This window comes from Castor canadensis, chromosome 14 (assembly GCF_047511655.1).
Source record: "Castor canadensis chromosome 14, mCasCan1.hap1v2, whole genome shotgun sequence".
NCBI lineage: Eukaryota > Metazoa > Chordata > Mammalia > Rodentia > Castoridae > Castor > Castor canadensis.
This window is the reverse complement of record NC_133399.1, coordinates 95,644,965-95,668,613: the sequence shown is the minus strand read 5'-3', so window position 1 is coordinate 95,668,613 and position 23,649 is coordinate 95,644,965. Positions and strand designations below refer to the sequence as shown.

Sequence of the window (23,649 nt, the reverse complement as noted above, 5' to 3'; positions counted from 1 at the left end):
GTCTTGCAGGAGCGCATCAAGCTTGAGGGGGACCGTCCTCCCTTCCTCACCGCCATCTGCGTCTACGCCTTGCATAGCACCAAGCAGCTCCGGGACGCGGCAGAAGACGCATCTCCCTCGTCAACCTGCTTGCGTCAGGCTCTGGAGCGTGCAGTCCAAAAAGCTGAAGCCAGAGCCCCACCACGTGGAAGCATGGCTTGTGACACTCTGGAGGAGGAGGACAGCGTGGGCACAGAGATGGAGATACTGCAGGGACCCTGTGGACCAGTGTGCAGCACACATTCCTCATAGACAGCTCAGGGTTGCTCTCCCTCTCTCTTTTTTTTTTACATCCCCCGGAGGGGTGCACCTTTCCTGGAGTTACTGCAATACCAGGTCGATGCATGGAGTGGACGGAGCAAGGTCCTATTCCATCTCCCTGTTCCAAAAATCCATTTAATATATTGTCCTCGGATAGAGGACGTATCAGATATTAAACTGATAAGAACAGGTAGATACTACACTTGATCTTAGCCAAAAGGCCGAGAAGCGATAGGGTTGCTCTCTTGTTCCTAAGACATATCCATCAGGTACTGGGACCTGATGCTGGGAGTTTCATCAACACTGGGATAGGACCTAGACATCAGCCCATACTTGGCGGGGGCTCCCACTCTGCACCGCCAGGCTGTGATCCTTCCATGGGACATATCCACTGAGGACTTAGGCAGAGCACCTGGCAAAGTTGGACTGGGTCAAATTCCACCCTAACTCAAACTCTTAGCCACAGGTCCTCAGTGGAGCGCCCAGCAGGGTGACTCAGTGCCACTCACCGCCACCCGGTGCCCTCCCTCCCCTTTTCTCCCAACTGTAAGTACTTGATGTATACTGGTGAGGACCAGCGTTTGAACCTATGGGACTTGGCCTCCGGGACCCTTTTTAAAGACAGGCCACGGGGGGTAGGGGATGGGGGAGGTGTCCCAAAGAGTGTATACACATGTGAGTAAATGTAAAAATGATTAAAAAAAAAAAAAGGCAGGTCACATGGTCAGCATAGCCAATCTAAGCTTGAGCACTGACAGCGGCCTGGTCCCTCTGCCTCGGTGGGTCTGGGGCCTCAGGTACATGTGCCTCTGTGCACTGGCCTAGTGCTCCCCAGGGCAGGCTCCGGGGCAGTCACACCTGGCAGGTGAGCAAGGTCTTGAGCACATGGTCACTGCCTGCAAACTCCCTCTGGTGACTGGAACCACACAAGAGAATCAGGAACAGTGATTTTACTTATTTTATTTGGTACAGGGCCTGAAGCTTACAAGGCAGGTGCTCTGCCCCTTGAGCCACTCAGCCAGCCCCTGGCTGTATTTTTCAAATGGTTCCAGCGGACTGTGGCTGCAGTCCTGGACATACTGAGTTGAATGGCTGACTATGAAAGAGCCCCTCTTTTCAACCCTGACACTCGAGCAGCCCCTGCACACACAGGGCTGTGCAGCTGACACCTGGACTTCAGGTGATAACTAGAGGTGGTGGCAAGTTCCCAGAGAAGCCATGAAACCTTATGAGCACAGCACCTTCCTATCTGCTCTTCTCCCTCCTGGTGGGTTGGCTCCAGCATTGTAAACATGAACCCTGTCGCCTGTGGGCAGACCCTCCCAGACAGAAGCAGGGAGAGCAACTAGGAAATAAAAGGGTGATTGTGGCAAAGTCTCTCCTTTTTCCTACAATAAAGAGTAAGGATTTTTAAAATTATGATAACCATAATTATTATTGAGAAGAGGAAATATAGCAGTAGCAGAGGACTTTCTCTGCTTTTCTTTCAGGTTTGCTTTTCTTTTCCAGCCACTGTCTGTGATCCATTTTGTGTGTGTGTGTGTGTGGGGGGGTGTTACTAGTGTTTGAACTCAGGGCTTCATTCTTACAAAGCAGGGCACTCTGCCTCTTGATCCATATCTCCAGTACTTGGGGGTTTTGTGTGTGTGTGTGTGTGTGTGTGTGTAGCTGGGATTTGAACTCAGAGCTTCACTCTCCAGAACTAGCACACTTTGGCTTGAGCAATGCCTCCAGTCCATTTGCCCTGGCTATTCTAGAGAAGGGGTCTTCCGAACTATTTGTCCGGGCTGAACTTGAATGGCCCAATCCCAGCCTCTCAAGCAGCTAGGATTACAGGTTTGAACTGCCTGCTTCTGGCTGATACTTGGTATTTCAATCTTCTGGAAATTCAGAGAATTTGGTGGCTCACTGTATCAGAAAAAAGGAAAGTCTCTGGTGTAGAGGGATCCCACCAGACAACATGTTTCTGTAAGTATGTGGGTGACTTCACTGCTGTTGCAGTGATGGAGGAAAGAGCCTTCTTTTGGCTGCACATCTATTGATAATAATTTTCTCCCCTAAAATGAGAGATCCTGATGGGCTGGGTGTCAGAGAGCTTGACAAGCATGTGTAAGTCCCTGGGTTTGATCTCTAGCACCAAAAAGAAATAGTCTTTACTCTCATTTCTTGCATGGGGAGCAAGAAGTGTTTCTTCCTCCCCTCCCCCCATTTCTCCCTATTTCATCCCATTTTACTAAAAATAAATCCTTGCTAAAACTTAAAAAGAAAAAGGAGAAAGATGGATGGATTGATACATAGCTGGTAGAGTGACTCAAGGTGTAGGCCCTACACCAGTACTGAAAAAAATAAAAACAGTAACTTGGAGTAAGTCAAAAGATAGATTTAGAAAATGTTGAGCTTCCAAATGACCACTCTAAGGCTGACGGAGTGGCTCAAGTGGTAGAGCATCTGCCTAGCAAGCAAGAAGTCCTGAGTTCAAACCCTGGTACCACCAAAAACAAAAAAAAAGGTAAAATCACAGAAAACAAATTACAACAACAACAAATAATAGACACACAAAACTGAGTTGATTTTTGGTTCATCATTGACCAGCTGTGTTGGCACTGGTGGGGACTCACTACCCTGTTCTTGACAAATGTCCAGACTGCAGATCCCATTGCCCTCTGGTTGCCCTGTCCCAGCTGACCACACAGTGTTGTTATTAACAGTGTGGACACTGGAGTAAGACTGTCGTAAACTGTAAGCCCAGGGACATGGCTCCCAGCATGTAACTGCCCTGTACCCCAACTTCCTCCACTAGATAACGGCAGAATGGATCAAATAGAAGGGTTGTGGAAAAACCTAAACCACTGAGACCACAGAAAGTGCTGTTTTCTACTAAAACAGGTTTTGCTACTTGTCAGGCCCAGGTTCACACAGCTGTGATTCAGCCAGGGAAGTGTCTCTTTTTTTCTTTTTTAAGATCAGGTACAGCTAGTCAAGCATCTGTAGCTCATGCCTATAATCCTAGTCACTTGGAAGGCTGAGATTGGGAGGATCAAGGTTTCAGGTCAGCCTGGACAAATAGTGTGTGAGAACCCATCTTTAGCCTCACAAAAATCCTGATTAGAGCAACTTAAATTGTACTTTTAAATTTTCACTTTGTCTTCATGAATCCTGTCTTCCCTATTTTTTTCTTTTTCACTTTTGTGGCCCCAGCACCTAGAACAGGGATTGATAATAAGAGACATTCAATTTGCTGCTAGAATAAATAGATGGCATTACTAGTATGTAATTTTTTTGGTTGGGGAGTGAACAATTCACTTGGTTTTGGGCCTCAGCTACAGCATGTCATGTAATAATTGTCAAGCACACCTTTGACCTTGACTGCATGAGACCATCACGTTCAGAGACCCACTTGAGGAATACATGGTTCTCACCTCTCTAATTCTAGGCTGTGGATAGAGATGCTAGTTCCCAAGAGAAGCCATTTTACAATGTGTACCATCATCCTATGAAATTTTAAGCTGTGGCCACCACCATGTACTTCAGGCTCCTGTCAAAAGAACAGCAGACCAAAGACAGCATCCCAGTGGGGGGATGTGACCTTGGTCCCGAGGAGGGAGGGCTGCTGTTACACCTGGTATGACAGCAGATACTGCTTATCCTCCCAATGTTCAATTCCTTATGCTGTCCAGACACAGGGCTGGACCTCCCAGATTGCTACTGCACCATGAGCATTTTTCCTTGATTTTCTCCTATTTGTTATCAAAAAGCATCCAATACTAGCAATGAACATCACACTGTAAGCAGCATAGAATCCTAGAGTATGCAGTGTTTCTTGATGAGCTCCCCCTGACAGGCTCCATGAGAGTACCACCTGGCATGTCATTAGTGGTTTCAGATCACAGTCCTTGGCTCTGTTGATTCTGAACCCATGGTGGGGAAAGCATGATAGACACAGACAAGAAGCAAGGAGCTGAGTTTTTAATGAACTTTCTTTCATGGAAGTCACACTTGTATACAGAAAGAGGTAGAATTCATTCATGTATGCCTTGATGAATTATCACAAAGAAAACAACTCAGAAATCACTGAGGTGTAAAGGAAATAGAAATCACCAGCATCCTCCCTCCCCCTCAAATCCTTCAGTGTCCAGTCTTAGGATCAAGATATTTATCCTAACAGCAATAAAAAGTGGTAAGTTTTTTAAGCAAAGGGGGGGGATGGATTTTTTTCTAAAAAAAAGAAAAGAAAAAAAATTCCTGAGCTGGTGGAGTAGCTCAACCCCTACCTAATAAGGGTGCTGTCCTGAGTTCAAAACCCAGTACTGTTAAAAACAAACAAATAGAAAAGCAGCACATGGGGTGGGGGGAGAAGAGTGGCACTGAATTAGGACAAAAGAACAGAGATTCAGGTGAGAAAAGCTGTCCTTATTTGGGAGATGGAATCCAGATTCGATGACGAAGTGTTTTCCACGTGGATGAAGGAATTAACACACTGTGAAATAGGATGGGTGCCTGCAATCCTAGCTGTACAGGAGGCAGAGATCAGGAGAATCAAAGCCAGCCCTAGGAAAATAGTTCTAAGACCCTATCTTAAAAAAACCCATCACACAAAAAAAGGGCTGGTAGAGTGGGTCAAGGTGTAAGCCCTGAGTTCATACCCCAGAACTGCAAAAAAAAAAAAAAGGTAAATCCTCATTTTCTGCAGAAATAAGCAGTTGTGTCAACTAATGTACAAAATAGAAAACAGAAAAATAGAGCAATCCACTGGAAAGGTAGGCAGGTGATAAACATGACATTTAAATAACAATTTAAACAGCTTTAAGTGATTAACTTCACTTAAAAACTATAGGTGATTTTAAAACAATTTTTTTTTCCTCTTTTTGAGACAGGGTTTCATTGGTAATACTGGTGGGTAGAAGTGGGGAAGAAACCTAAGTGGACATTGGATATGTGACAAGACTTTCTTCCAAGGAGACAAATTGGCCTGGAAGTCACAGTCCTCCTGTGTCTACCTTCCAAAGGCTGGGATTACAGTTGTGCACCACTATGCCCAGCTCAAGACAAAACATTTTATTGGATATGTTAAGTAATATAATTTGCAAATATTTTATCTTAGAATTTAAAACACTTGACAACTAGGTCATGGATATAGCTTGGTGTTACCAGAGACTAGCTTCCATGAGGCCCTGGTCTGATCCTTAGCACCTCAAAAAAAAAAATTTAAAAAGAAAAGCACTTCATACTAGTTCTGTAACATCTACAAAGCTGGCATTACAATCACGTTTGTTTGAATAGGGTCTCATTATGGAGCTCAGGCTGGCGGGGGAACTCGAAATCCTGCCTAGCCTCCTTAGTGATGGTATTAACACGCATGCACCACATCACACAGCTGCTATCATTTCTGTTTTGTTTGTGTTATTGCTCTTGTGTGTGTGTGTGTGTGTGTGTGTGAGAGTGAGACTGGGGTTTGAATGCATGGCTTTGTGCTTGCAAAGCAGGCTCTCTACTGCTTGAACCATACCTCCAGTCCCTTCTTTTTTGTTTTGTTTTTATAATTGACAAAAATGAAAGAAAAATCTACTCTGGTTTTCAGTGGTTAAACTTTAAAAAAAATTCAGAAATAATGAGATTAAATTTACTGGCTAAATTAGCCCTAAACACCGAACCAGAACTCACCATGTTATTTTCCATAATCAGGTACCGATAGGATTTTAAGAGGTTCAGGATCTATTCCCGTGTAGAAATAAGGCCAAATAGTTTTGGTAAAGGCATCATTAAATGTGTAAAGAAGAGATCTATCATTCACATTATAAAAAGAGACCTCACCCATTTCATAGTCTAGAAAAATGCCAACCTTACTGGGTCTCACTTCTGGCAGAAGCCGGGTTCTCCTAGGACCAAATGCAATGTAACCACTCTCAATGTATCGCCCGATGGCCCAGAAGTCACCCAGAACCGCAGGCTGGTTCCGCCAGTTCCTAGGAAGATGGTTTTGACACACACCCAGTGTCCACTTAGGTTTGTTCCCCACTGCTACCTCCCAGTAATGTCGCCCAGAATTAAAAGCCTTCAAACCTAGGACAGCAGGGCAGAGATAAAACCTCCGTGGGCTGTAATAAACATTTTGTCTTGTTCTTCTGTAATGCACCACCTTTCTATCTGCTGACACAGTGAGATGAGGATGTGCTGTGTCAAGGTCAAAAGTCATTTCAACTGGAAATTGCTTGATAATTCTATCCAAGCCAGAATACTGTGGGGGAAGACTGAAACTGTATTTCTTTAAGCTGAAAGAGAAGAGTTCAGGGCATTTTAAGCTTCGGTACCTGTTGCAGATACTCTTAACGCGTGTAAGCAGCGTCAGGTCTGACCTGGCACACTTGTCCTTGACTTCCTTCAGTAGACCTTTTAATGTGGAGGCATGGTCTGAAAGTGTGGCGACATTTTCATTAAGTTTTGTTAAAATGTCCATCTCTTCATCTTGCATCTCCTTAAGAATAGCCTCTTGCTTATTCTGTAAAAACAGTCTGTTTTGCTCAAATTCTGAATTTATTTCTTCTTTCCTATATTCTACCTTCTTTCTCAGCTCTTGGGTTTTGCTGCCTTGCATAATTATCACTTTTTCAACTCGTTCCAAGTTATTCTTCAGGGGCTCAATGCTGCCTTCTAGAATTTTCCTGTGATAAGGGGCAGCTTTCTTAATGGGGCAAATGTAGTGCTTCTCGTGTTCAGCAGAGAAGCTACACTGGGTGCATAGAACCTCCAGGTCCTTCACGCAGAAGAGGGTCAGGAATTGGTTGTGCTTCTCACACACAGGATTCTCTTCCTCCCTTTTCCTCTTGCTCCTTCTGACCTGGAGTAGTTTAGCAATTTCAGTCAGATTCTGGAGCTGGAGGTTCCTCTTGAAGTTTTTGGAAGCAAAGCCAAATCGACAGACAGGGCATGGGAAAGAATCAGTTAGATCCTTCCAGGATGTATGGAGGCAAGAGTAACAGAAGTTGTGCCCACAGTTAATGGTCACTGGGTCTTTGAAGTAATTCAGGCAGATGGGGCAGCCACACTCCTTCTGGAAGTCTTCCAGGGCTGTCTGAAACTCCATTGGGCTGTGGGCAATGCCCCCTTGGCAAGGCCAGTTCCTTGAGCTGAGGACCCAGCAAGGTGTGTCTATCCCTCCCAAGTCCTTAAAGAATGGCCAGCTGTAGGTTTCAATGGCCTGGCATGCAGATGGCAGTCACTGAAGTCTTGTTAAGTCCTCTGTGCCTTAACTCAGAGGACAAGAATTCAACCTTGTAGCTCTATCACAGATGAGCCCATGTGAACTGAAGTTTAATGACTTTCTTCAAGAAAGCAGTCACAGGCCTAATGGATCAATCATACCTGTGGGTGACAAAAGATTTCAATTTCAAAATGTCCTTGACTTGTGCTGGTGGAGTGGCTCAAGTGGTAGAACATGAGGCCCTGAGTTTAAACTGCTATACCACCACAACCACCACCAAAACAAAAAACAAACAAAAAAACCCTCGACTTGAAACTGCAATATCATCATTGATTTGAGTACGAGTACAAATCATCAATAACTGTAAAAATGATTGGGTAAAAAATCATAAGAAAATATGCTGTTCAATTTTAAACTATCATTCCAAGTTTTATATTTCAATTACAAAGAAATGCATACCTTTATAATGTAGAGTTCTAGAAAATACCACATAACCAATGATGGGAAAAATGGACAACCTGAAATGAGAAGAAAAACATTACTGCCTAGGGAGACATTCTGAAAAAAACAATGATTTTACCTGAATTTAATTATAAGGAATAATCATAAAACTCCAAATCATAGAAGATTCAATAACACAATGGTGTTGGACTGTATGAGATAATGGTGTTAAAAAAAAATGCAGGCAAGTTGTTCTAGAATAAAACTAAAGAAACAAGAATAACTCATGATTTTAGCTTGGATAATAGATTGGGCAAAACTACAATAAAATGGATGGTTTGGAGCTGGAAGCTGGTGGCTCATGCCTGTAATCCTGTAATCAGGAGGATTGAGGTTCAAAGCCAATCAGGACAAATAGTTTGAGAGACTCTATCTCGAAAAAACCCATCACAGAAAAGGGATGGCAGAGTGGCTCAAGATGTAGGCCCTGAGTACCAAAAAAAAAAAAAAAAAGGATCATATGGGATGATGCAGGAAATGTGGGTATATACTATTTATTAGATAATAGTATTAATATATCAAATATTAACTTCCTGAATGAGGCTGCAGTGTAGCTCAGTGGTAGAGCACTTACCTAACATGTGCAAGGCCTTGGGTTCAATCCCCAGCCCAGCAAAACAAAAAACAAAAATCTTCCTGATTTTGATAATAATATTTCAGCTACATTAAGAAAATGATCTTACCAGGGTGCTGGTGGCTCACACTTATAACCCTGCAGGAGCATGGGGTATGTGTGTGGGGGTTAAATAGCGGGAAAGCCAGGTTTGTGATTTGACACAGTAGAGGACAGCTATAGTCCCACCTCTCAAGAAGTTAAAGCAGGAGAACTACAAGTTTGAAGCCAAGCTGAGTTACACAGGAAGACACTGTCTCAAATTACCAACAATAATAATGATAAATAAATAATGATAAAAAGATGATAGGGACATGGCTCAAGTGATAGAGCACATGCCTAGCAGACCCAAGGTCCTGAGTTCAAACCTCATATCATAAAAAAAAAGTTAAAAAATCAGAGCTCTGGTGGCTCATACCTATAATCCTAGCCAATTGAGAGGCAAAGACCTTGAGGATTGCATTCAAGGCTGGCCTGGGCAAAAAGGTCCTAAGACATCATCTCAACCAGTAAAAAGCTTGGAGCCCAGTGCTGGTGGCTCACATCTGTAATCCTAGCTACTCAGGAGGAAGAGATCAGGAGGATCGTGGTTCAAAGCCAGCCAGAACAAATAGCTCACAAGACCCTATCTCGAAAACACCCACACAAAAAAGTACTAGTGGAGTGGCTCAAGGTTTGGGCCCTGAATTCAAACCCCAATACAGCATTAAAAAAAAAAAAAAAACAATGAGTGCATATATTAAAAAGATTGAAAGATCCCAAATCAATGACCTAATGATACATCTCAAACTCCTAGAAAAACAAGAACAAGCAAATCCCAAAACAAATAGAAGGAGAGAAATAATAAAAATAAGAGCTGAAATCAACGAAATAGAAACCAAAAAAACCATACAAAGAATTAATGAAACAAAAAGTTGGTTCTTTGAAAAAATAAACAAGATCGATAGACCCCTGGCAAACCTGACTAAAATGAGGAGAGAAAAAACCCAAATTAGTAGAATCAGGAATGCAAAAGGGGAGATAACAACAAACACCATGGAAGTCCAGGAAATCATCAGAGACTACTTTCAGAACCTATATTCAAATAAATTTGAAAATCTAAAAGAAATGGACAGATTTCTAGATACATATGATCATCCAAAACTGAACCAAGAGGAAATTAATCACCTGAATAGACCTATAACACAAAATGAAATTGAAGCAGCAATCAAGAGTCTCCCCAAAAAGAAAAGTCCAGGACCTGATGGATTCTCTGCTGAATTCTATCAGACCTTTAAAGAAGAACTGATACCAACCCTCCTTAAACTGTTCCATGAAATAGAAAGGGAAGGAAAACTGCCAAACACATTTTATGAAGCCACTATTACACTTATCCCAAAACCAGGCAAAGACACCTCCAAAAAGGAGAACTATAGGCCAATCTCCTTAATGAACATTGATGCAAAAATCCTCAACAAAATAATGGCAAATCGAATTCAGCAACACATCAAAAAGATTATTCACCACGACCAGGTAGGCTTCATCCCAGGGATGCAGGGGTGGTTCAACATACGAAAATCAATAAACGTAATAAACCACATTAACAGAAGCAAAGACAAAAACCACTTGATCATCTCAATAGATGCAGAAAAAGCCTTTGATAAGATCCAACATCATTTCATGATAAAAGCTCTAAGAAAACTAGGAATAGAAGGAAAGTTCCTCAACATTATAAAAGCTATATATGACAAACCTACAGCCAGCATTATACTTAACGGAGAAAAATTAAAACCATTCCCTCTAAAATCAGGAACCAGACAAGGATGCCCACTATCTCCACTCCTATTCAACATAGTACTGGAATTCCTAGCCAGAGCAATTAGGCAAGAAGAAGGAATAAAAGGAATACAAATAGGTAAAGAAACTGTCAAAATATCCCTATTTGCAGACGACATGATCCTATACCTTAAAGACCCAAAAAACTCTACTCAGAAGCTTCTAGACATCATCAATAGCTATAGCAAGGTAGCAGGATATAAAATCAACATAGAAAAATCATTAGCATTTCTATACACTAACAATGAGCAAACGGAAAAAGAATGTATGAAAACAATTCCATTTACAATAGCCTCAAAAAAAATCAAATACCTAGGTGTAAACCTAACAAAAGATGTGAAAGACCTCTACAAGGAAAACTATACACTTCTGAAGAAAGAGATTGAGGAAGACTATAGAAAGTGGAGAGATCTCCCATGCTCATGGATTGGTAGAATCAACATAGTAAAAATGTCTATACTCCCAAAAGTAATCTACATGTTTAATGCAATTCCCATCAAAATTCCAATGACATTCATCAAAGAGATTGAAAAATCTACTGTTAAATTTATATGGAAACACAAGAGGCCACGAATAGCCAAGGCAATACTCAGTCAAAAGAACAGCGCTGGAGGTATCACAATACCTGACTTCAAACTATATTACAAAGCAATAATAATAAAAACAGCATGGTACTGGCACAAAAACAGACATGAAGACCAGTGGAACAGAATAGAGGATCCAGATATGAAGCCACACAACTATAAGCAACTTATCTTTGACAAAGGAGCTAAAAATATACGATGGAGAAATAGCAGCCTCTTCAACAAAAACTGCTGGGAAAACTGGTTAGCAGTCTGCAAAAAACTGAAACTAGATCCATGTATATCACCCTATACCAAGATTAACTCAAAATGGATCAAGGATCTTAATATCAGACCCCAAACTCTTAAGTTGATACAAGAAAGAGTAGGAAATACTCTGGAGTTAGTAGGTATAGGTAAGAACTTTCTCAATGAAACCCCAGCAGCACAGCAACTAAGAGATAGCATAGATAAATGGGACCTCATAAAACTAAAAAGCTTCTGTTCATCAAAAGAAATGGTCTCTAAACTGAAGAGAACACCCACAGAGTGGGAGAAAATATTTGCCAACTATACATCAGACAAAGGACTGATAACCAGAATATACAGGGAACTTAAAAAACTAAATTCTCCCAAAACTAATGAACCAATAAAGAAATGGGCAGGTGAACTAAACAGAACTTTCTCAAAAGAAGAAATTCAAATGGCCAGAAAACACATGAAAAAATGCTCACCATCTCTAGCAATAAAGGAAATGCAAATTAAAACCACACTAAGATTCCACCTCACCCCTGTTAGAATAGCCATCATCAGCAACACCACCAACAACAGGTGTTGGCGAGGATGTGGGGAAAAAGGAACCCTCTTACACTGTTGGTGGGAATGTAGACTAGTACAACCACTCTGGAAAAAAATTTGGAGGCTACTTAAAAAGCTGGACATCGATCTACCATTTGATCCAGCAATACCACTCTTGGGGATATACCCAAAAGACTGTTACTCCAGAGGCACCTGCACATCCATGTTTATTGCGGCAATATTCACAATAGCCAAGTTATGGAAACAGCCAAGATGCCCCAGCACTGACGAATGGATTAAGAAAATGTGGTATCTATACACAATGGAATTTTATGCAGCCATGAAGAAGAACGAAATGTTATCATTCGCTGGTAAATGGATGGAATTGGAGAACAACATTCTGAGTGAGGTTAGCCTGGCCCAAAAGACCAAAAATCGTATGTTCTCCCTCATATGTGGACATTAGATCAAGGGCAAACACAACAAGGGGATTGGACTATGAGCACATGATAAAAGCGAGAGCACACAAGGGAGGGGTGAGGATAGGTAAGACACCTAAAAAACTAGCTAGCATTTGTTGCCCTTAATGCAGAGAAACTAAAGCAGATACCTTAAAGCAACTGAGGCCAATAGGAAAAGGGGACCAGGAACTAGAGAAAAGGTTAGATTAAAAAGAATTAACCTAGAAGGTAACACCCACGCACAGGAAATCAATGTGAGTCAATGCCCTGTATAGCTATCCTTATCTCAACCAGCAAAACCCCTTGTTCCTTCCTATTATTGCTTATACTCTCTCTACAACAAAATTAGAGATAAGGGCAAAATAGTTTCTGCTGGGTATTGAGGGGGGGAGCGGGAGGGGGTGGAGTGGGTGGTAAGGGAGGGGGTGGGGGCAGGGGGGAAAAATAAACCAAGCCTTGTATGCACATATGAATAATAAAAGAAAAATTAAAAAAAAAAAAAAAAAAAAAAAAAAACCAAAAACTCGGCATGGTAGTATGGGCCTGCTATGCCAGCTAAGCAAGAAGCTTACATAGGAGAATTGCAGTCCAGGGTGGGCTGGGCATAAAAAACCTAAAGCAGAGGTCTGGGATGAGGCTCAAGTATAGAGTGCCTGCCTAGCAAGCACAAGGCCCTGAGTTCAAACACCAGTACCTCCATGGGAAAAAAAATGACCTTCTGGTTAGAAAATCCTAAAGTTTAACTTACAAATGAAGCAATATTGGTCATTTTGTAAAGACCTCTACTATACTTAATATATCGTATACGCCTTGTAGGTTTTTTGTTTGTCTGTTTTTTGGGAGCAAAAAGAAAAAAAAAGTAACCTTCTGAGGTTGTGGCTCAAGTGGTAAAGTGCCTGCCTAGTAAGTGTGAGGCCCCGTGTTTAAACCCCACTACTGCCAAAAAAAAAAAAAAAACCTAAGAGTAATCTTCTGTGGCAAGGTTTACTCAGTCACTCATTTTCACACATTTCTTGGGGGCCCCCATAATTCCCAAGAGTCCCTGCTGTTTAGTCCCCTAAATATGCCAAGAATACAGTGCCCAAGTTTTGCTCTTTACCCAGGTCATTCTTCAGGCTCTTAAGGGTGTCATAAGCACCCTTAGAAGATGAGGTAAAATGTCATCGGGACAAAACAGGGTTGTCATAAAGGTATCCCCAATTCCAGGTTCACTGGTTATGATACAAGCTTTTGTTGTATACAGCATCTCTGAGGGTTCTTCCACCATCACCTCTGTGGGGCCTGGGATGGGTGGGGAATCTACACAAAGAATGTTCATGCAGCTGGCTGCAACAGGAAAAATAAAGACATCTCTTACCAAGGAATGTTGTCTTCTGCTAGCAGACAAGAAATATCAACAGGTAAACCTTTTCTTTTTGGCAAGACTAGGATTTGAACTCAGGGCTTCCTGCTTGCAAAAGCAGACACTGTACCACTTGAGCCACACCTCCAGTCCATTTTGCTTAGGTTATTTTGGAGGCCGGGTCTTGGGAACTATTTTCTCTGGGTTGGCCTCAAGCCATGATCCTCCCACACAGTCTCCCAAGTAGCTAGGATTACAGACAGGAGCTACCACACCTAGCCGATTTTTTTTCTTTTACATTTTGATATGTTTATTGATTCACAGGAATTTTGAAGAGTATAGAGGGGTTCTATTGTACCTTTCACGTAGTTTCTCCTGTTATTGACCTACAAGAGCAAGAAATAACATTGATGGAAGAAGGCATCACGTAATTTATGTAGACTCACATCTCCACCACCATGATCAAATTACAGAACTAGTCCCAGTACCTTCCTTGTGCTGTGATCTTAGAGCCTGTAAGTAGGGTAAAATCCCAACCCTGATTATTTGGAATTACTACCTGCAACTGTAAGTGTAGACTTTTAATTTATAAGAATGTAATTCACAAGAATTTATAAGGAAGTCATAACATTAACTGGTGAAAATAGCAGTATCATACTAAATCCTTAAATCCACCATCCTTTCCTGGTATTCACATAACAGTGTATAGCCTTCCAAACCTACATTGAAATTCTTCATCATATAGCGTTCTGTTCACCCTCTTAAATTGGAGAAAAAAATTAAGATTCTTACATCATATATGACAATGTAAACAGATACTACTCAATTAGGTAGTAGTCTCTAATTGTGTTTACTCAACACAGCCACTTAACTAGCAAAGTCATTCAGAAACTGAATTTCTCTGAACTCGAATTTCTAATTCAGAAAATTGGATGCATTACCTGAGAAACTGTATGGAAGGATGTTTGTCATAGTGTCTGACTCAAAACATGCTCAGCCAGGCATTGGTTGCTCAGGCCTGTTATCCTAGTTACTCAGGAGGTAGAGATCAGGAGAATTGAGGTTCAAAGCCAACCTGAGCAAATAGTTTGCAAAACCCTATCTTGAAAAAACCCATCATAAAAAGGGGGATAGGGGAGGCACTGAGGAGTGGCTCAAGGTGCAGGGCCTGAGTTCAAATCCCAGTACCACAAAAACAAACAAAAAAACCCAAAAAAAACACTGGTGGAGCTACTCAAGAAGTAGAGTGCCTTCCTAGCAAGTGTGAAGTACTGAGTTCAAACTCCAGTACTGCCAAAAGAAAAAAAAGAGAAGAAACAGAGGGCAGCCTGGGCTACAAAATGAGTTCAGGTCAATCTGGCCTATCTCAAAAAAAACCAAAAACTGGGAATGTAGCTAATAAGTGCAAGACCCTGAGTTCAAACCCTAGCACCAATTAAAAAAAAAATGACATCTGCTCATGACCATAATTTAGTAGAAAGTCACATAGATTCTAATTTTGAAAGAGCAGCAAGATATTCCATTTCTTAAATTACAGTATTTTTCAATTGTAAAGAATTATACAAAATGACAATGTGTCTTTCAATTTCTTATTAGCATATATTAGTTGTACTGGAGTTTCATGTGACATTTACATATGTGCTTACAATGTATCTTAAATTAAATTCACCCCTCCATTATTCTCCCCCATTCTCCTTTCCCCCATTCTTAGAACAATTTCAACAGGTTTCAGTGTTCTATTTTCATACACCTACATAAACCACATAGACCATATTCTCCCTCAATTCTTCTCACCTCCCAATCTAAGTTTACAGTGCAAACCATGCCTGGGAATTCTGAAATCAGAAGGAGCAATTATGTTGCTAGTAAAAAAATAAAATAAAATAAGCCTCACACTTAGGACTGGGGATGTGGCTCAAGTGGTAAAGCACCTGCCCTTTTTGTTTGTTTGTTTTGGTTTTTTCCTAGATAGGGTCTAGCAAACTATATGCCAGGACTGGCCTTGAACTGTGGCCCTCCTAATCTCTGCCTCCTGAATAGCTAGGATTACAGGCATGAGCCACTGGAGCCCAGATGGCTTTGTTATCTTTGACACACCCATCCCTCAATCACTTCTATAACTCTATGGCTTTTCAAACACAAACCTAATCCTATTACCTCCCAATTTCCAACCAACAATAGCTTTTCATTACTCCAGGAATAACAAGACTTGGATAGAGAATCTACCTAGCAAATGTGAGGCTGTAAACCCCGGTCCACCAAAAAATAAATAAAACTAAAATAACAAGGCTTATTGGACACCAACCATGTTTTCCTGGCTTCTGTACTTTGCATAGCATGCATGAGTTGCTAAGAACTCAGTAAGCATTAGGCTAACACGGCTGGGGGCCTAGCAAGGTCAAGGCCACGTTCAATCAAATCTCATACCTCCAACAAACGACCCATAAAAGATTATGCTAACAAATGAAGCCAGTGGAAGAGTCCCTGCTGTCAAGCTTCAACCACTGTTACTTGAGATGATACTTTACATAAATGAATATGAACCTTATCATTTGTCAAATGTAAGAAACTTCCTCTTTGCAAGATCCTTGTAATTAAATCTGCCAAGGTGGTGCTGGCATTGTAGAGTATATCTTCTCTAACACGGGCACTTCCCAACCTTCTAGAGGTGAAACCCAAGGCCTCACACACTAGGCCACTACATTCCAGTCCATCAGAACCTTCTCAAAAGGTTAATTAACATGATCCCACCACCTTAAATACCACTATAGGGGCTTGAGCTGAGGCCTGGGATCCTGTATTTCTTCTTTCTGTGTCTACCTCAAGTGATGGGATTACAGACATGCTCCACCATGCCTGGTTTGATCCTGTATTTTTTAGTGTCTATTAATTGTACAAAGGTTTCATTGTGTTATTTTCATACACGAATGATCAGATTCACTCTATTATTTTGTTCCCCTCCCCCTTTTTAAAATGATCTCAGTGGGTTTTATTTTGTTTTCATACATGGGTATGAAACCATATATTGATCCCTCCTTCACCCTCCCTACTCCGCTGGTACTCTCCAAACTGTTTCTCCCATTCTACACTCCTCACTTTTTTTTTTTCTAGTGGGACTGGGATTTGAACTGAGGGCTTCGTGCTTGTAAAGCAGGCGTTCTACCGCTTGAGCCATACTTCCAGTCCCTTTGCTCTGATTATTTTGGAGGTGGGATCTCACAGACTATTTGCCCAGGCTGACCTCAATCCGCGATCCTCCCGATATCAGCCTCTCAAGTGATGTGAGCCACCGACACCCGGCTCGTCTAGATTCCACATGAGAGGGAACACGTCTGGCTTATTTCACTTAACTTGATGATCTCCAGTTCCTTCCATTTTCCTGCAAACCACAGGATTTTACTCTACAAAGACAATACTGTAATTAAAAGACCAGAGTCTGAGGACACTCAGGTGTGGACAAGCCCTGACCTGGCCCCAAGTCTTCCCAGCAGATGCTCGGGGAACCCTGCTTCATTAAGCCCCCCTACCCGGCTCCCCCCAGCTAACCTGGAGCAGAAGGTCCGTGGCCAGGCCGAGGCTGCTCAGCACCCGAGAGCACCACTGGGCTCAGAACCCCCAACCCGCGGGCGGGGCGGCTATTCGGCCCGTGACGTGATTGGCCAGTCCCCCGGAAGTGGGCGGGGGAAATCCCGCGCATGCCCAGTGAGCCTGGGTGGAGGGGTACCTGTTTCCTAAGACAAGGGCTCTTGCCTGATGAGGACCCGGTGGGCTTCAGCTGGCCATTCAAATCCTATTGTCAGGGGCTGGGATGCAGCTCAGTGGTCGATCTGTGCTTGGATTCGGTCATCAGCGCACACACGCACAAATCTCGTGGTCAATCTTTGCAGATGTTTTCGTGTTTTGAAACAAGCTTTCCGCCGTCCTCTGCCTCTGCCTCTGCAAGGACAGGCCCGCAACACCACGCCAGCGCTCAGAGTCTTCTTACTTATTTGCATTCCTGCGGGCTCTACTTGAGAGTCAGAGCAGGGCAAGCCATACTCATCGCAGGCTGGTTTGAAAGCCTTGACCACGTCCTCCTCCCAGCTGGCAAAGGAGCGGAGAACTCCGTCTTGGGTCTGTTTCCCGAGCTGGGGTCACAAGATGGAGCAGCTGAAGGGAGCAGTGAGTTTTGAAATGCACGAGGAGCAGTCAGCTCTTTGAAATGCAAGAGGAGCAGTCCACTCTGAAGAAGAGGGAACAAAAGACAAGTCTTTCACACCCGGTGCAGAAGATGCCCTCGGAGAGGACATGGGGGTTGCGAACAGTGATCCAGCCCTTGGTGGGGAGGGAGGGGGGTCTGCCCTGTCCTGTAAAACTATGTTCCACCTCATCAATTTAGGCTCACTGAAGCCTCTCCTGATGAGTGAAGGTTTTGTTTGTTTTTGTTTTTTGACAGCCCTTGGGGGCCTCCTGCTTGCTAGGCAGATGCTCTGGCGCTGAGCCAAGTCGCCAGCCCAATTTGGTTTTTGAGACAGGGTTTCACCTTGTAGCCCAGGTTGGTCTCCAATCAGTCCTCCTGCTTCTGCCTCCTGAGTGCTGGGATTACAGCTGTGCCCCACAAAACTCAACCCCATTTTTTTAATAAGGTATATATTTTATTTTTAAGGATCATATCCGGGTAACTGGTCTATCTATCACCTCATACTTTTATCATTTATTTGTGTTGGGAACACTCAAAATAACTTCTACAGCAGGGTGTGGTCATCCATGCCTGTAATCCCAGCACTCATATGATTTAGGCCGGAGGATAGTGAGTTTAAGGCAAGCCTGGACTAGAGGGTAAAACCCTGTCTCAAAAAAAGTCGGGGGGAGGGGCTAAGGGGGGGGAGAGATGACCCAAACAATGTATACACATATGAATAAATGTATAAACAATAAAAAAAAAGTAAATCACTACTAGCTATCTTAACATAGTCAATTAATTGTTGTAAAGATAGTTACTTGTTTTTTCTTTTGTTTTTAGTGAGACTGGGGTTTGAACTCAGGGCTTTGCGCTTGCAGAGCAAGTGCTCTACCATGAGCCACACCCCCAGTCCATTTTGCTCTGGTTATCTTGAACATGGGGGACTCAAGAACTATCTGTGTGGGCTGGCCTTGCACCTCAAACCTCCCGATCTCAGCCCTCCAAATAGCTAGTTTTACAGGCCTGTGCCACCATCGACCAGCAACCATAGTTATGTTACTGGAAATTATTCCTCCTCTCCAATTGCACCCAGGTGCCTTATGGGTACCATCTTTTTCCCATGCCTCCTTCCCACCTATGATTTATTCTGTAAATATTAGTGTTTTTCAATGCCTCATGTACCAAATTATGAGTTAAGCCTCTCCCCAAGTACTAAGGCTTCAGCTTTGAAGATTTTACCCTCTAGTTTGCCTCCTAAAATTCACCTTAAAAGTCACGCTTGTGCCGGGTGCGGGTGACTCACGTCTGTAATCCTAATTACTCGGGAGGATCGCTTTTGAAGCCAGCCCAGGGCAAATAGTTTTGAGATCCTATCCCGGAAAATACCGCCTCTAGCCAATGACTAGCACAGTTGGGACCCCAATGCCCCAGCCACCAGCTCCAAGTCGGGATGAGAGGATTGATGGAGGAGCTGGAGGAGGCACAGGGGAACACGGAGGTGGCCACAAAGCAACACTTGGGAGCTGGCCCAGTGGCTGCAGGGGATCTGGAGGCTCAGAGATCAGAGAGTGGGTCACACGGGACGGATGTCCTCCATCAGCGTTTTAATGATTTAATGGGAACCCTGAGTGAGTGGTTGGTGACCCCTTTGCAAGAGTTGAACACCATTGTACAGGAGACCGTTAAAACACACCATGACTGCTAGAAGCTCACAGAGCATGGAGTTAACACTGCAGAGGACCTAACTGGAGCCGAGATCACCAGCATTCTTGGTATAGGATAACAGAATAAGAAATAGGCACATGTAGCTCACGCCTATAATCCTAGCTACTCAGGAGGCAGAGATCAGGAGGATTACAGTTTGAAGCCAAGCCAACCCAGGCAAATTAATAGCATCTGGCCCACCAAGGCAGATGGAACTTCTACAGGCATCCCCAGCAATGGTGTAAGGCAGATGAGGAGTTCTGAGTTTGAGTTCAGCCTAGGCTGCAATAGCCAGACTCTGCCTCAAAAGAAAGTGTTTTCTCACTTTTTCAATATTTGTAGATATGACAATCATTGTCTATTAATAAATTTAGGATTATAAAATTGTGATGTATTTATCTTTTAATTCCTTTTAAGTTTTAGTGGAATTTTTTACTTTATTTGTTTTGAAACAGAGACTTGTAGTGTAACTCAGGCTGACCTTGAACTTGAAATCTTCCTGCCTCAACCTCCAAGTTCAGGGATGACAGCCCTGTGCCATCACAGCCAGCTGAAATATAACTCCCCCTCACCCCTCAGTACTGGGGATTGAATCCAGGACCTGGAGCATGGTAGGCAAGCATTCAACCACTTGAGTCACATCTCTAACACATAGCTTTTTCTTTTCTTTCTTTCTTTCTTTTTTTTTTTTCCAGTACTGGCTTTTGAACTCAGAGTCTACACCTTGAGCCACTCCACCAGTCCTTTTTGGTGAGGGATTTTTTCCAGATAGGGTCTCTTGAACTTTTTTCCTAGGCTGGTCTAGAACCATGATACTCCAGATCTCTGCCTTCTGAGTAGCTAGGATTATAGATATGAGCCACCAGCACCCAACCTGTGAAGGGTTTTTAGAGATAGGGTCTCAGGAACTATTTGCCCAGGCTGGCTTTGAACCCAGATCCTCCTGATCTCTGCCTCCTGTAACTGGCACCCAGATCTTTTATTTTTTTTAAACATTCTTTCAAATGAGAATCAGTAGGGTTGGGAGTTTAGCTCATTGGTGGAGGGCTTGCCTGGCACATATCTGATGGAGCCTGGGCAGAGAGTTAGGAAACCTGATGGCTGAGAACCATGACTTGAATGGAGATCAGGAATCACATCCTAGACTGCTGACTTCAACAGAATGGCTTGTGACAAACAGCAGGGTCTTGCTAACCTGAAGCCCATGTGCCCACAGAAAATAATGGCTCCAGTCTGATTATCCAAGGTCACTCCCTCCCCCAACCCCACCTGATTTGTGTGAGGAGTTGATGATACATTTAGCCCAGTCTCTGAAAGTTAATGACACATAACCCAGTTTTCCAGGTCTGATGGCCCCCATTTCTACAAACCCCCAATAGAAGCTTAAAGTCTTGTGACTGCCAGAGCATTCCCTCCTATGTCTGCCCACCATTCCAAGGAAGGATGCGCTTCTGCTGTGCTTTTTTTGGGTGGGAGGGGAAGAGCAGTCATTCTACCCCTTCATTCTGTTCTGGTTATTTCGGAGATGGGGTTTTGCAAACTGTTTGCCAAGGCTGACTTGAAACCACAGTTCTCCTGATCTCAGCCTCCCAAGTAGCTAGGATTACAGGTCTGAGCCACAGGCATCCGGTACTGCTTTGCTTTTTGTTTTCTTTGCATTAGTAAACCTACTCCAACACTCATGTGGGCACAGCAGAACTCCCTTGTGTAGCTGCCTACAACTTCTCTCAGTGTCCTAATGTTTTTATTTTTATTTATTTATTTTTGCAGTACTGGGGTTTGAACTCAGGGCTTCACCTTGAGCTACTCCACCAGCCCTATTTTTATGAAGGGTTTTTCCACATAGAGTCTCACAGAACTATTTGTCCAGGCTAGCTTCGAACCACAATCCTCCTGATCTCTGCCTCCTGAGTAGCTGGGATTATAGGCGTGAGCCACCAATGCCTAGCAATTTTGTGTGTGTGTGATATTGGCATTTGAACTCAGAGCTTTGCTCTTATGAGGCAGTTGCTTTACTGCTTGAGTGAATCCTCCAGCCCACTAATAAACTTCTTGCTTCTCCTACTTGCTTGTCTTGGTAAATTCTTCTACTGACTCAGGGAACTGAAATCTCCAACAGTATCAGCCCTGGGTTCCATCCACAGCACTGCAAAATAAAAAATAAAAAACCAATTTCTTCATATTATAATATTTTTCAAGCATACATAAATACACTATATAGAATTTCCCATTTGCCTTTGTATTCTCCATTTCTATAAATTCACTACACTAAGTAATAAATTCCATGCTTTCCAAAATAGTAAAGAAAAAGGGTTTTTTACTTTCTGTAATGCTGGATACAGAAAAGCCCATTAATGCAAGAAAGTGTTTAGATCACTATTTGAAAAACTAGTTCTGGGCATTGTGGTACACATCTGTAATCTCAGCACACAGGAGGTTAAGCAAGAGAATCCAGAGTTCAAGGACTGGACTAGGGGTGTGCCTCAAATAGTAGAGAGCTTTAGGTCCCTGAGTTCAATCCCTAATACGTGTAAAAGAAAGAGAGATGCCAGGCATTGCTGACTTCTTCGCCACCAATCCTAGCTACGTAGGAGGCAGAAATCAGGAGGATTGAGGTTCAAAACCAGCCAGTGTAAATAGTTCTTAAGACCCTATCTCAAAAATGCACAACACGAAAAAAGGGCTGGAGGGATGGCTCAAGAGGCAGAGCACCTGCCTGGCAAGCGTAAGGACCTGAGTTCAAACCCAAGAGCAGCAAAAAAAAAAAAAAAAGACAGAGACAGTTATAGAGAAAGCCATCCTTGTCTACATAAGGGGATCCTGTCTTTTTGTACAAATTATTTTTACAATTATATTTGTTTTTTGTTTGTTTGTTTCTATAGTACTGGGATTTGAACTCAGTGCCTCATGCTTGCTTGACAGGCTCTCAACCATTTGAACCACTCCACCAGCCAGCCCTCTTGTCATGATTACATGTATAATCAAAACATATTGCTTGCTTGCTTTTTAAAATATTTTTAATACTATGTATTACTTGTACAGGGGTTTTCATTGAAGCATTTACATATGTACTTACAATGTATCTTAATTAGATTCACCACCTCCATCTCCCCTCCTCCCTGCATTGCCTTTTTGTTATTGTTCTGAAACAGGGTTTCACTATGTAGCCCAGGCTGACCTTGACCTTGAAATTCTCCTGCCTCAGCCTCTCAAGTGCTAGGATTACAGGTATATACAACCACACTCAGCTCATTGCATACTTTTGTTGCATTGCATTATGTCAAATTGCCATCATTTTAGAAAATGCTTATATTTGGAAGCCTATCTTGTGTATTGTTTGTAATTTCTGATATTTAAGAGTTTTATTTTGTATTCCTTTCTCATTTTATTTTTTATTTTGTATTATTATTATTATTATTATTAATTTTTTGGTGGTACTTGTGTTTAAACTCAGGGCCTCAGGCTTGCTGGTCAGGTGCTCTACCACTTAAGCCACACAGCCAGTCCTTTTTCTTGTGTGTTGGGTATTTTTGAGATAGGGTCTCATGAACTGTTTGCCTGCTCGGGCTTCAAACCTCCATCCTCCTGAACTCTGCCTCCTGAGTAGTTAGAATTACAGGCATGAGCCTGCTCAATCAGTTGAATTTTAAATATGCATTGCTGAGGGGTTGGAGAGGAAGCTCAGTGGAGGGGTGTCCCCCAGCACCAAAAATTAAGAAATAAATGAATGACTGCACATTGCTGATTTTTTTTTTTTTGATAAATTAACAATGTTCTTCAAAAGCTCCAAGGTTAGCAAAGTATTTCTTTTTGCTACTGGGGGAAGTTATTCACATTAAATTACATTGTTTTACCTGTTTAATGATTTCCTTATTTTGGAGAACTCAACAGTTCATTGTATAATGTCATTATTAATTTGCACAAGGCTCATATCTCAGGAGGAATTCTTTTTTCTTTTTTTTTTTTTTTGCCATGGCGGCACTGTGGTTTTGAACTTAGGACCTCACACTTCCTAGGCAGCCACTCTGCCAGCCTGTATCTAAATTTTTAGTTTTCCCCTCTGTCCTTACTCTGTACTTATTTTCTCCCACCCAGGAGCTCACACTAATACATTTCATAAATAATTTTAAATATGTATGCATTCTGAAAAGGTATGAAATGTTGCTTCTTGTCACTATAGCTGCTTAAAAAC

At 42.4% G+C, this 23,649-nt stretch overlaps 1 protein-coding gene and 1 non-coding gene across 6 annotated transcripts; both read right to left on the bottom strand.

The window, feature by feature from the left end:
• Nucleotides 1-338: 338 nt before the first annotated feature.
• On the bottom strand, nucleotides 339-533 carry LOC141416971 (U2 spliceosomal RNA). The gene has a single exon (XR_012441615.1). It is a non-coding gene; the product is annotated as a U2 spliceosomal RNA (small nuclear RNA).
• A 3,718-nt stretch (nucleotides 534-4,251) lies between these two features.
• Nucleotides 4,252-17,245, bottom strand: LOC109698611 (tripartite motif-containing protein 60-like). 5 transcript variants are annotated; one of them, XM_074055048.1, is made up of 5 exons: nucleotides 17,138-17,237; nucleotides 13,950-13,977; nucleotides 13,349-13,575; nucleotides 7,958-8,016; nucleotides 4,252-7,659 (listed from the first exon to the last, which is right to left on the bottom strand). In XM_074055048.1, exon 5 carries the CDS (start codon nucleotides 7,379-7,381, stop codon nucleotides 5,966-5,968), a length of 1,416 nt encoding a protein of 471 aa, XP_073911149.1. In that variant the 5' UTR covers nucleotides 7,382-7,659; nucleotides 7,958-8,016; nucleotides 13,349-13,575; nucleotides 13,950-13,977; nucleotides 17,138-17,237; the 3' UTR covers nucleotides 4,252-5,965. The 5 variants fall into 5 exon arrangements, with proteins under 5 accessions (XP_073911149.1, XP_073911148.1, XP_073911145.1 ...); XM_074055047.1 differs by lacking the exon at nucleotides 17,138-17,237 and adding an exon at nucleotides 16,833-17,108; XM_074055044.1 differs by lacking the exon at nucleotides 13,349-13,575 and having other exon boundaries at nucleotides 17,138-17,245.
• Nucleotides 17,246-23,649: the final 6,404 nt, after the last annotated feature.